Source organism: Myotis daubentonii, chromosome 3, assembly GCF_963259705.1.
Source record: "Myotis daubentonii chromosome 3, mMyoDau2.1, whole genome shotgun sequence".
Taxonomy (NCBI): Eukaryota; Metazoa; Chordata; class Mammalia; order Chiroptera; family Vespertilionidae; genus Myotis; species Myotis daubentonii.
This window is the reverse complement of record NC_081842.1, coordinates 189,809,953-189,822,966: the sequence shown is the minus strand read 5'-3', so window position 1 is coordinate 189,822,966 and position 13,014 is coordinate 189,809,953. Positions and strand designations below refer to the sequence as shown.

Genomic DNA, 13,014 nt, shown 5'->3' with positions numbered 1-13,014 from the left:
TTTGGGTACTTATGAATTGTTTTTTCTTTTTGTATTACAGTGTTTCCTGGCATTTGAGGAGCTTTTCCAAAACCACCCTCACCACAGTGGGAGAAAACCATTGAGCCAAGGTGGGGTGGGAGTAGTTTTGATCTTTGGGTATGGGGTGGACTTTGACCCCTTAGGATTTTGCTAGCTGCTACTATGACCCAGATGGGTCCAAGAGAGAGAGGTAGAAGTAGCTTATACAGCATCTTCTTTCTCATCTTTTTATGGTATAGCTTCCTGTTCCAAGTATTACCAGAGAGGTATGAAGGCTAGCCTAAGCTTGAAGAATATTGTTGAATTACAGATATTTTTATATGGCCATTTATTTTTGATTCAATCCTTCATTTCCTAGAAGCTGTTGTCATAAAAGTTCTGCAATCCATTTACAAACAGCCACATTATTGTTTTCTTTAAAAAGAACACAAACAAAATGAAATTATATTTTGCGTTGATAATTGCTGCTTTTTGGAGGACAGATTTCTATTTTCTCTTTCCTTGATTCCAACCCTGTTTCTTCATACTGCAGTCTATCCATTTCTTTATTCCTCTCTTTTGTCTCCTCTTTTCTCATTAGTTTTACTTTCTGTATTTTTGTCTTTTTTTTTTTTTAACAGTCTTTATGCAACTCACATGTCTGTTACTTTAACCTTAAAGAAAGGTAAATATTTTGCTCATATTACTGAAAAACAAATACAATCAGCTAAATTTAGTTTAAAAATATAGAGTTCTCTTTCTTTGCTTTCCACTGAATCTTTTCTCAATCTTGTTCTCTCTTACCTCATAAAAATGATACTCTGACTTTAAAAGAAATAAAGGGTTGTAGGAAATGGTTTCAACAATTAATTAGCAGCAATGGGCTGTAATAAAATTGATAACTAAGAAGTTTAGGACACTGAAGGCAACTGCTTGTCCTGGGAGAGATAACTATAGTGAATTCATAGTAAAAAGCTTTTTCCCCCTGTTTTTAGGGGATGAGGTGGATAAAATTTTTGGCCTGGGGTTGGGAAGGTTGTAAAACTTAGTGGCTGTGAAGTTTGGGGTCTCTTGGTTTGTGAGGAAACAACAAAGTCACCGCTAGAGAATTACCTATTGGAAGTTCTGAGATAGTGATTTTTTTTTCTATTCCTCTCCTATCTCATAGTATAAGGGACCATAATTGACTGATCTCTTTTTCAAAGTGTATTTTTTTTTTGTCAAGTTAGTATTGCATTGTATTTATTTGTAAATTGACTATTATTTGTTGCTATCCTGTTTTGGTCACTTTATTTGTGAAAAGATAGAGAAAAATTGGAAAGGGTTGAGGGAACATAATATATAACATTAAGTGATGAGCAGTTTTGCAGGAATAATAGGTATGTACCCTGAAGAAGGAAGATAAATGTGTAATTTTAGTACTAGTCAAATTAAGAGCATGATTTTTGTGAGAAAGAAGTTGGCCTCTTATCTGTGTCTTTGTATAAAACCAAACATTAAGTAGAATTTAAAGATAAGCAAGAGTTTGGTTGGACAGAAATAAGGACATCATATTTATTGGAGTGAAGAAAAACATTGGTGGGGATCCCAAGGGAGGTGTTAATTTGCCATTTCTGAAACACTTCAAGGATAGTTGAAATTACTAACATTTATGGTTTTTAACTTATGGTAGGTAAGAACCCCAATTGAAGGCTGGGAAGAAGACATACTCAAGTTTAGCTGAGGGACCGGTGAGAACAAAGTTGAGATAGAATCAGGAATTAAGGGAATTGAGATAAATACTAACATGAGATCCAAGAGTGAAGAAAGGATTGGTGCCAGTGAATGCATATTAAGGCAAAGGTTGATTATGAATGTGAGATAGTCCATTAGACAAACCAAAGTTGGAAAGCCGAGAATAAGAAGAAGCATTCAGAGAGGGTTTGAAAGATTGTGTTAGATGAGGGTCTGATGCAAAGAGAACACTGCAGAAACAGAAAGAAGTGCCAACCTAGAACCCTGATGGTATACACTGTTAGGCAAACCAGTTTAGTTACAGCTGCCTTTTATTCCCATGTGCAGATTCTCTGTTCTCTTCCTAATGAAGAGAGATAACATTCTGTGATCGGCCATTTTTTTTCTTTTCCAGATCTAAACTTTTAAAAAATGTTTTGCCCCAAAGTTAATTTTTTAAAAAAAGTGTATATGGTAAAATTCACTCTTTGGTGTATAATTCTAGTAGTTTTAACAATCCATGCAATGTAACTAACCATGATCAGAATATAGAACAGTATTGTCCTTTGGTAGATAGCCCCTTTCCCCACCCCCAGACCCTGGCAACTATAATTTTGCCTTTTTTAGAGTTCATATAAATGGGACTCAGACAGTGGGTGGCCTCTTGAGTCTGGCTGCTTTTACTTAGCATAATGCATTTGAAATTCAGCCATATTTTGAGTATCAGAAGCCATTCTATTTCATATATTCCATTATATTGGTATACCACAGTAATGACCATTTGAAGAACATGGGGATTGTTGTCAGTCATAAGTTCATTTGACTATCAAGTCCTTTTCTTCTAAGCTTAGACTCAGTAATTAACTTGACATATAGTGAGATAGTACAAGAAAATGTTGAATTAGCCTCAACTAATAACATAATGGTCATACTGAATTGCTTTGTGAGTTATACTAAATATAGGTGAACTCTTAGAAATTAATTGTGATATCGTAAAACATTATTTCCAATTTAAAAATAATAATTTTGGAAAGGATCCTGTTAAGGCATTGATGATTTAAAAACAAGATAAAGATCTGTCCGGTGTGGTTCAGCGGTTCAGCGTTGACCTATGAACCAAGAGGTCAGTGGATTGATTCCCTGTCACTGCACATGCTCGGGTTGTGGGCTCAATCCCCAGTAGAGGGCGTGCAGGAGGCAGACAATTGATGTTTCTCTCTCATCTGATGTTTCTCTCTATCCCTTTCTCTCTCTCTGAAATCAATAAAAATATATTAAAAAAAATAAAAACAAGATATGGCCAACTATTGCTTATTAGAACATACTATTTTTAACATTTAGAGGAACCATTTACTATACTATAATTAATATGTTAATTACATGTTTTTAATCCATTGATTAAGAGTCAATTTCTTTTTTTTTTTTTTTAAGAGTCAATTTCTTAATGATCTCTCCTGAGCATACTTAGCTTAATTTGATAATCAATATATTTAGAAGTAATAAAAACTAAGAATGTTCTGGGGACCTGAACTGCCATTGGAATAGCTTTTGTCCATGCATTCATTGTATTAGCCAGCCAAACTGCTTGGCTTTTAAGTACTTCATATTTTACTGTTTGAAGACTATTTTTGTGATATGAATAGAGTGACTATTTAACCTTCTGTTTAAACTAGAAACTTCTGGGAATAAAAAGGGTTGTTATCCTTAATTATGCTTAGGCAACAGTTATAAACCAAGACTGAAACTGGTAAATATGTTCACTCGATCTATGGTGCATGCAAATGCTGTGCCTTGGACCTATGGGCATTTTACCAGGAGCAGCATCCTAACATGGTAGAAGGTAAAAAAAAAACCCCAAAACTTAAAAACTGGATTGCCAAATCTAAACTGGGAAAGTAAAAATAACAACAACATTGAGACATGATATGAAACCAAAGAAGTCAGGACAAAAGGCACCAAACACTATGTTTGAGGCTTCTGAAGTGGTGTGCATTGAGAGCTAAGGAAGCGCAGAGAATAGTCTGTAATGATTCACTTTACCACTGAGCAGTAGGTTAGTTAAAACATAAAATTTATAGATTTAGCCATTTGGAATGATAGGCTATTTATGATAGAGACTGCTTTCCATAGCAATATGAAGTTAGTATTAGCTTCTTGGGTTTACTTGTATTTAATCAGATAATAGCATTTTTACTATGCTATTTTTAATCTGGGGGCTGTTAAAAGTCACATTAGTGTGTGATAGAGCAGAATATTTTGTGTTGACAAAACTATCAGAAATAAATTATTGGAATAATTAAAATGTACTTTATTTGAAGTGAAAATATTTTGTAATTTAACAATGCTGCCTAGTTTTTAATTGGGTGCCACGTTTTTCTCCTCTAGAATTAATCATTGCTTTAGGATATGTTGAAGATTGTTGTTGATTCATATTTTGAATATGTGTTCAAAGCTATACAATTCTAGTTGTGATTTTTTAAAAAAAATATATTTTATTGAATTTTTACAGAGAGGAAGGGAGAGAGAGAAAGAGTTAGAAACATCAATGAGAGAGAAACATCGATCAGCTGCCTCCTGCACATCTCCTACTGGGGATGTGCCCGCAACCCAGGCACATGCCCTTGACCGGAATCGAACCTGGGACCTTTCAGTCCACAGACCGATGCTCTATCCACTGAGCTCTAGTTGTGATTTTTCTTTGGGATTTTACAAATCAAAACATTGTAGTCTTTTTCTTTAGGAGGACATTAGCTTGTTGTACCAGAATTGTTGATATGAATTAATAATAATGTTTACATTATATGTTGCTTTATAGATTAGATATTTTACATGCATTGTTTCAATCCTTCAAACAGTTATATAGACAGACCCCAGCTTTAGATAGTGATATTTATTTAAGTTCTTAGATTTATCCATAAACCTCACATTATTGAACTCTTCACCTAAGTGGGAATCATTTGGTATATGCTCTATTTATGTCTGGCTTGCTTCACTCAGTATAATGTCTGTGTTGCTATTAGATATGTTTGTTTCTTATTATTACTAAGTATGTATATACCACAATCTTTTTTAAAAAGATAAGTTTTTATTGATTTTTTTTAGGGAGAGAGGAAAGGAGAGGGATAGATAGAATCATCGAAGAGAGAGAAATATCAATCAGCTGCCTTTTGCACACCTCCTACAGGGGTTTGAGCCCACACCCAGACATGTACCCTGACCGGGAATTGAACTCATGACCTCTTGGTTCATGGGTCGACATTCAACCACTGAGCCACACCGGCCAGGCTATAGCACAATCTTTTTTATCTGTTTATCTGTTGGTGGACATTAGGATTATTTTCAGTTTTGGGCTGTTATAAACAAGTTACTAGGAAATTTTTGTACAAGTTTTCTATGGGCATGTGTTTTCATTTCTCTTGAGTAATAGAACAATTGCTTTCGTAGATGGAAGATTATAAGTAATTGCCAAACCTTTCCCCAATGTGGTTGTGTATCTTACATTCCCATTAGCAATGTGTGAGAGTTCCAGTTGCTCCACATCCTAGCCAATAGTTGGTATTACCTGTCTTTTTCAGTTAAGTCATTTTAGTGGGTATGAAGTGGTATTTTGTTACAATTTTATTGTGAATTTTCCTGATGATCATTGATGTTGAGCATTTTTCTTGGGCTTATTGGTCATTTGTATATCTTCTCTTCTGAAGGTTCTTTTGAAGTCTTTGCTATTCTTTTTAAAATTTGGTTGTCATCAGTATTGAGTTCTAAGAGGTTTTTAAAAATATATTCTGGATATGTCCTTTCTTGGATTTATATTGTGTAAATATTTTTCAGACTTTTTTGTTTTCATAATAGTGCCTTAAAAAGAGTAGACATTTTGAATTTTGAAAATATTAATTTAGTGATTAGTGACTTTGTGTCCTGTCTGGGAAATCAACCAAAGTCATAAAGATTTTCTCCTTTGTTCTCTTTTGTAGGTTTTTATAGTTTTATTTTACATTTACGGTAGGTCTGTGATCCATTTCAGATTAATATTAATGGTAGTATGTTTAATCTTCCTGTTGAATTGTACTTTAATCTTTATAAAATATTCTTAATTACTTAAAATACTCTGTCTTGAAGCTTTCTTTGTCTGATACTAATATAGCCACTACACCTTTCTTAGCAACTTCATGACATTTTTTCTAGTATTTTTTTTAGTCTATAAATGTCTTTGTATTTAAAGTGTGTCTCTTATAAACAGCATGTAGCCATTGGTTCTTGCTTTTTAAATTCAGTCTAATAATCTACAATCTAATTGGAGTACTTAGTCTATATTTATTATGATTATTAGTATGATTGCTATTTTAATTTTTGTTCCTGTGTGGCTTCATTTTTGCACTCTTTGGGATTAATCAAATAGTATATAGATAGTCTATTTTATTTCATCTAGTGACTTCTTAGCTATGTTCCCTTTATTAATTTTTAAGTAGTCATTGTAGAGATTAATAGTACTAACAAGTTAGTAGCTTAACTACTAACTTATCAAAGTCTATTTAGAGGTAATGTTATACCACCTTTCACTTCATACCACTTACTAGTTTCTTCTTCCCATCTATTTCCTGAAATATCCTTAGAACAGTATAATTCCATTCATCTACCCATCCCTTTCTTTGTGCTGTTGTCATATCTTGTACTTTTACTTACACCATAAATCCCACCTTAGGATTTATTTTGTTTGCTTTAAACAGTTCACAGTGTTTTAAGGAAATTATGTTGAAGAAAATATTTTCCTAATTATTTACCTTCCCTGATGTCCTTTTCTGTAAATCCAGGTTTCACTCTGATATCTTTCCCCTTTAGCCTTACTGTATCCTTTGGCATTTTTTGTAGTACAGGTCTTGAGGCAACATATTGTGTAGACTTTTGTTTATCTGGAAAGGTCTTTATTTTGTCCTCACAATACATTTTTTGGATATGGAATCTTTAAGAGTTTGCAGGGTTTTCTCCACCTCTCAGAACTTTGAAGATTTTTCCTTGGCCTCCGCTATTTCTGGTAAAAAGTCACCTGTCATATTTTTATTCCCCTGTATGCAATGTGCCCTCTCCAGACCCAATCCCTTCTTTGGCAACTATCAAGAATTTTCTCTTTAAATTTAGATTTAAACAGTTTGGCGTACCTCTAATTTTCTTGTATATTTTCTGTTTGGGACTTCTTTTAGGATCAGTAACAAGAGGTTTCATCCGAATCTGGGATATTTTTAGTCATTATTATTTTTTAAGATCTATGGACCCATTTTCTCTTCTTTCCTTTTAGTATCCAATTAAAATATGATAGACTCTTTGACCTTGTTTCACAGGTCATTGAGGCTTTCTTTACTAATTTCCCCCCTTTTTCTTTTGTTCCTGAAATTGAATAATTTTTACTGATCTATCTTTAAGGTCTCTGGCTCTTTGACTGTCCTACTTGTTGTTAAGCACATCTGGTGAACTTTTTTCCAATCATTGAATGATTTAAGTCTAGAATTTCCATTTCATCTTTTCTGTGTATGTTCAGAGATAATTGGTGAGATGTGTTCAACCAATTGCTTTGATGCTGGAACATTGGGGTATCTGTTATCCCCAGCTAGCTCCTGGATATAAGATACAAAACAGTGAGCCACTGATTCACTGTGGGTTTTTATAATAAGAAGATACTGTCCTGATCTATTATCATTGATGTTTTGAGATCCTGAGTTTTTATGTGAAAACAAAGTAATTACAAGAAATGAGTTTTTAAAAAAATTATTTAATGATAAATAACTTGGATTATTTTGTCACCTCCAACTGGCCTCCTTTCTTTAACCTCTGCTTGTCTTTGCTTCATTTTCTACATTGTTGCCTGGTACACAGGTAAAAACACCATTTTCAACTTCTTACCTCTAAAGCTTCTTACCTCTAAACTTTATATTCAAGCTATATTGCACTATTTATCTTGCATTTATGATGCAGTTTTATATTTTCATGTTTTTGCCCATATTCTTCATTGTATCTAAAATAGTCTTTCTTTCCATCTTACTCATCCTTTAATATCCACCCAGCTCAAAGGTCAGCATTACTCTGAAAAGAGATAGCCTTCCTTTTTTTCTCCCCTCTCACCTTTTCTTCCTCCCTGTTTTTACCTCTTTTCTTTTTATTACTATAACTCTTTGAGCATACCACTGCTAATGCTCCTGAATGATATACTGCCTGTATTTTTATTTTTATCTTTTAAAATATATTTTTAATTAATTTTAGAGGAAGAGAGAAACATCGATCAGAGAGAAACATCAATCTGCTGCCTCCTGCATGCCCCCTACTGGGCATTGAGCCCTGACCTGGAATCCAACCATTGACCTCTTGGTTCATGGGTTTGATGCTCAACCACTGAGCCACACAGCCAGACTCATGCACAATCTTTTTTATATTTATCTGTTGGTGGATATTTGGATTATTTTTAGTTTGGGGCTATTAGGAGCAAGCTACTAGGAAATTCTTATACAATCACTGAGCCACACCAGCTGAGCTGTACTTCCTGTATTTTGATCTATTCCACTCATTCCTGAGTTTTTTCTTGACAAGGATTGGGTCTTTGACATGTTCATAATATCTCATATAAGTAGTAGATGCTTAATGTTTATCACAAGAATGATGTTTCCTAGTTAAGAAGTAGTTGTTCTTTTCTTAAAGAAACATTTCTAATTGTACATTAGTCCTCTTGCTGTTTTATTTTTTTTTAAATTAAATCTTTATTGTTCAGATTATTACATTTGTTCCTTTTTTTCCCCCCCATAACTTCCCTCCTCCCAGTTCCCGCCCCACCCTCTGCCCTCACTCCCCACCCACTGTCCTCATCCATAGGTGCACGATTTTTGTCCAGTCTCTTCCCACATCTCCCACACCCCATTCCCCCCCAAGAATAGTCAGTCCATTCCCTTTCTATGTCCCTGATTCTATTATAATCAACAGTTCATTCTGTTCATCAGATTATTTATTCACTTGATTCTTAGATTCACTTGTTGATAGATGCATATTTGTTGTTCATAATTTGTATCTTTACCTTTTTCTTCCTCTTCTTAAAGGATACCTTTCAGCATTTCATATAATCCTGGTTTGGTGGTGATGAACTCCTTTAGCTTTTCCTTATCTGTGAAGCTCTTTATCTGACCTTCAATTCTGAATGATAGCTTTGCTGGATAAAGTAATCTTGGTTGTAGGTTCTTGGTATTCATCACTTTGAATATTTCTTGCCACACCCTTCTGGCCTGCAAAGTTTCTGTTGAGAAATCAGCTGACAGTCGTATGGGTATTCCCTTGTAGGTAACTGAGTTTCTTTCTCTTGCTGTTTTTAAGATTCTCTCTTTATCTTTTGCTCTTGGCATTTTAATTATGATGTGTCTTGGTGTGGTCCTCTTTGGATTCCTTTTGTTTGGGGTTCTCCGCGCTTCTTGGACCTGTAAGTCCATTTCTTTCACCAGGTGGGGGAAGTTTTCTGTCATTATTTCTTCAAATAGGTTTTCAATATCTTGCTCTCTCTCATCTTCTGGCACCCCTATAATTCTGATGTTGGTACGCTTGAAGCTGTCCCAGAGGCTCCTTACACTATCCTCGCATTTTTGGATTCTTTTTTCATTTTGCTTTTCCGGTTGGATGTTTTTTGCTTCCTCGCATTTCAAATCATTGACTTGATTCTTGCGCTCCTCTGGTCTGCTGTCAGGCGTCTGTATAATATTCGTTATTTCAGTCCGTGTGTGCTTAATTTCTAGTTGGTTCCCCAATATAAGATTGAGGGTCTTATTAGTTTTCGTGTAGATCTCATTAAGTTTATCGGCAGCTTCTAAACAGTTCTTGAGAGACCTTAAAAGTGTGGTTCTGAACTCTATTTCTTCCATTGACAATTTTGTCCTGTTTCTTTGTCTCCGCATTTTGTTATGCTTCCTTGGTGCACCCCCTAGTGGTCTTTGTTCGCAGTCTTATAGATAAATCTTGATTGTTGTAGCTAATTCCAGGGAGGGTTTGACCTCCAGGCCAAGTGGCTATGAGAATCAGCTGTGTCAGCAGTGAGAGAACTTCTGTCCTCTAGGGAGGTGCTAATCTAGCCTTTGCCTGAGGCTATCCGGCAAATGCCTCTGTGCAGGGCTTGGGCGGGGCGGGTCGCACAGGATCAACAGGGTGGGCCGGAGAGAGCAGTTATGGCGGCTCTCAGTCCTGTCCCAAGGGGCTCTGCCTCTCTGAGTCCCAGCACCCGCTGCAAAGATGGGAGAGAAAGCTGCACTCGCTCTGACCGAAGCCAGACAGTCCCGCTTCTCCGTTTGAGTCTGGGTCCCTAAAGACTCGCCCGGATCTGGTGCTCAGAGTCTGCGACTCCCTCCCGATTGAAAACAACAACCGCGCCCTCCGCCGCCAGCCCGCTCCACGCACTCCGCACCTCAGAATTTGACTTCAGCACTGCGCCTCCTCTGAGTGTCCGTGAGCGTTTCTCTTTCCTCCTAGTTGTAGGACTTCCACTCAGCCAGCGTTCCTGTGGTTCTGGGTGATGTCCCTTCCGTTTTTTGGTTTCACTTTTGAAGTAGTTGTTCAAAGCAGCAAACTCCGGCGTTAACCTATGCCGCCATCTTGGTTCTCCAGTACGCTGTCCTCTTGCTGTTTTAAATTAAGACTGGTCTTAGGTGTTCTAGAAATTGACATTTGGCTTCTTTTTACTCAGACCTTTTCTTTTGATCAGGAAGGCAGGGATCAAGAATTTAACATTAACTCACATATTTTGAATCTGAGAGTATCTTTGGAATTCTTATTCTTCAAGTAGGTGAATTGCTTGATTTTTTGTGACATTAATGACTATTGAGAACTTTTATAAAAAACTGATACGGTCCAAAGTAAAGCCAGGAAACAACCAGAAATCAGGAGACCTGAGTTCTTTCTGGACAGTACCCACTGATTTTGCGTTGTGACAAGTGACTTTTAACTGTGTTGGGCCTACTACTGCATTAGGTTAGAGCTTCTTGATTCATGTTTTTTCTTAAGAGAGTATTGTTATTGAGATAAAATTTACATACCATAACATTTACCATTTAAAAGTATATAATTCAGTATATTTTCAGAGTTGTGCAGTCATAACCAGTATCTAATTCTAGGACATTTTCACTTTATCACTCCAGAAAGAACGCTGTACTTAACAGTCACCCTCCACCCCTCAAGCTTCTGGCAACTACTAATTTATTTTCCATCTCTATGGACTGCCTATTTTGGATATTTTATATAAATGAAATCGTAATGATATATGGTCTTTTGTGTCTGGCTTCTTTCATTTAGTATAAAGTTTTCAGAGTCACCTGTGTTATAGCATGTAGGAGTATGACTGAATGAAATGGCCATTGTATGAATATATAACAATTATATCTGTCCATCAGTTGATGGGCCATTTGTGTTGTTTTCTCTTGGGCTATTATGAAAAATGCTACTATGATCATTTGTGTATATATGTTTTGTGTGGACATATTTTCTCTTGGATATGTTTTCATTTCTTTAAGAGTGGAATTGCTGGGTCATATGTTTAATCTTTTAAGGAACTGCCAAACTGTTTTCCAAAGTGGCAGAACCATTTTACATTCTCACAATTATGAGGCTTCCAGTTTTTCACATTTTTGTCAACACTTTTTATTTTGTCTTTTTCATTATAGCTGTCCCAGTGAGTTTGAAGTGGTATCTCATTATATTACAATTTTGATTTGCTTTGCCCTGATGTGCTTACTGGCCATTCACAGATCTCCTTTGGAAAAATGTCTATTCATATCCTTTGTCCATTTTTTAATCAGGTTGTCTTTTTATTAGGGAGTTGTATAGCTGTTCCTTATCACATCTATGACTTGATAATTTTTCTCCCATTGTGTGAGTTTTATTTTCACTTTCTTGAGAGTGTCTATTGACAAAGTTTTTTAAGTGTTGATGCACTTATCAATTTTCTTTTGGTTGCTTGTGTTTTTGGTGTCATATCTAAGAACCATTGCCTAACCCAAGGTCATAAAGATTTACACGTATTTTTCTTCTAAGAGTTTTAGTCCTTACATTTAGGACTTTGATCCATTTTCAGTTAATTTTAATGTGTGGTGTGAGGGGGCTCAATTTCATTCTTTGGCATGTGGATATCCAGCTTTCCCAGTACCATTTACTCAAAGGACTATTCTTTTCTCATTTGTATTATCTTGGTAGCCTGTGGAAAATCAATTGACCCAAAATATACAGGTTTGTTTTTATACTCTTACTTCAAATTACTGTTACTTTGTAGTACGTTTTAAAATCAGGATATGTTTGTTCTTTTTCAAGATTGTTTTGACTATTCTAGGTCAAATACATGTGTTATTTAGGATCACCCTGCCATTCCTACAAATAAGCTGACTGGGATTTGATAGGAATTGTATTGAATCTATAGATCAATTTGGGGCATACTGCCATCTTAATATTAAATTTTCTAAGCCATGAACCACAGGATGTCTTTCTGTCCTTTATTCCTTTTAACTTAAGGAATAAAATGTGGGGTTTATATTTAAAAAAAAAACCACAAACGTAGAGCTATAGTATCTATAGGCCCCATAGCTCTGGATGTTATGAATATTTTAATATTTTAAATTATTTTAATAACTTTAGTGCATCTTCAAATATGACATTCATTAGAATTAAGTTTAGCAAACATTTATTGTTACAACTTTATATTAGGTACTAAGCTTGGTTGTGGAGATACAAGGATAAATAAGATATCACTGACATTAAAACTTCTGGTCTAGTGAGGAAGTCTATTTATAAACAAATTTTCTTATGATATACTAGGTTCAGAGATCAAGATTTCTTAAAAGTTGTTGGCACACTCTTCATTATGTAAAGGTTGTACATAAAAATGATTATAAATAGTGTATTAGCACAACTTCTTTCACTGCTGCCTAGCTGTGATAGCTTGTAAAGAAGTTAAAAAATAAGGGCTATAAAGGCTCTTAAGATTTGAAATTTGGGTTGTTTGGTATCAATAATGCATTTTTAATGAATTTTCAGGATTTATGAATTAATTATAAGAAAACTTAGAATCAGTATGCCACCTAATTGAAGGAAATAACATTTAAGTAAAGCAAAAATGGAATTTTTAAATTCTCTTTAGGTCCTTTTTTTTTTTTTTAACTTAGATAAACAGGTTTTTTTTATTCCAGTTTTCTTTTTTTTTTATTATTTTATTTTTTTAAAATCTTTATTGTTCAGATTATTACAGTTGTTCCTCTTTTCCCCCCCCATAGCTCCCCTCCACCCGGTTCCCACCCTACCCTC

The 13,014-nt window shown here is 35.1% G+C and overlaps 1 protein-coding gene across 8 annotated transcripts in view; it reads left to right on the top strand.

Moving 5' to 3' along the window:
* Positions 1–13,014, top strand: part of FOXJ3 (forkhead box J3) — a 133,241-nt gene that overhangs the window by 71,807 nt on the left and 48,420 nt on the right. The window contains exon 5 of one of the 8 annotated variants that reach the window (XM_059689792.1): positions 41–110. The exons of the other annotated variants lie outside the window; for them this stretch is intronic. Within the exon in view, the coding sequence (XP_059545775.1) occupies positions 41–110 (70 nt within the window). The remainder of the gene's footprint in view (positions 1–40; positions 111–13,014) is intronic. 8 annotated transcript variants of the gene reach the window in all.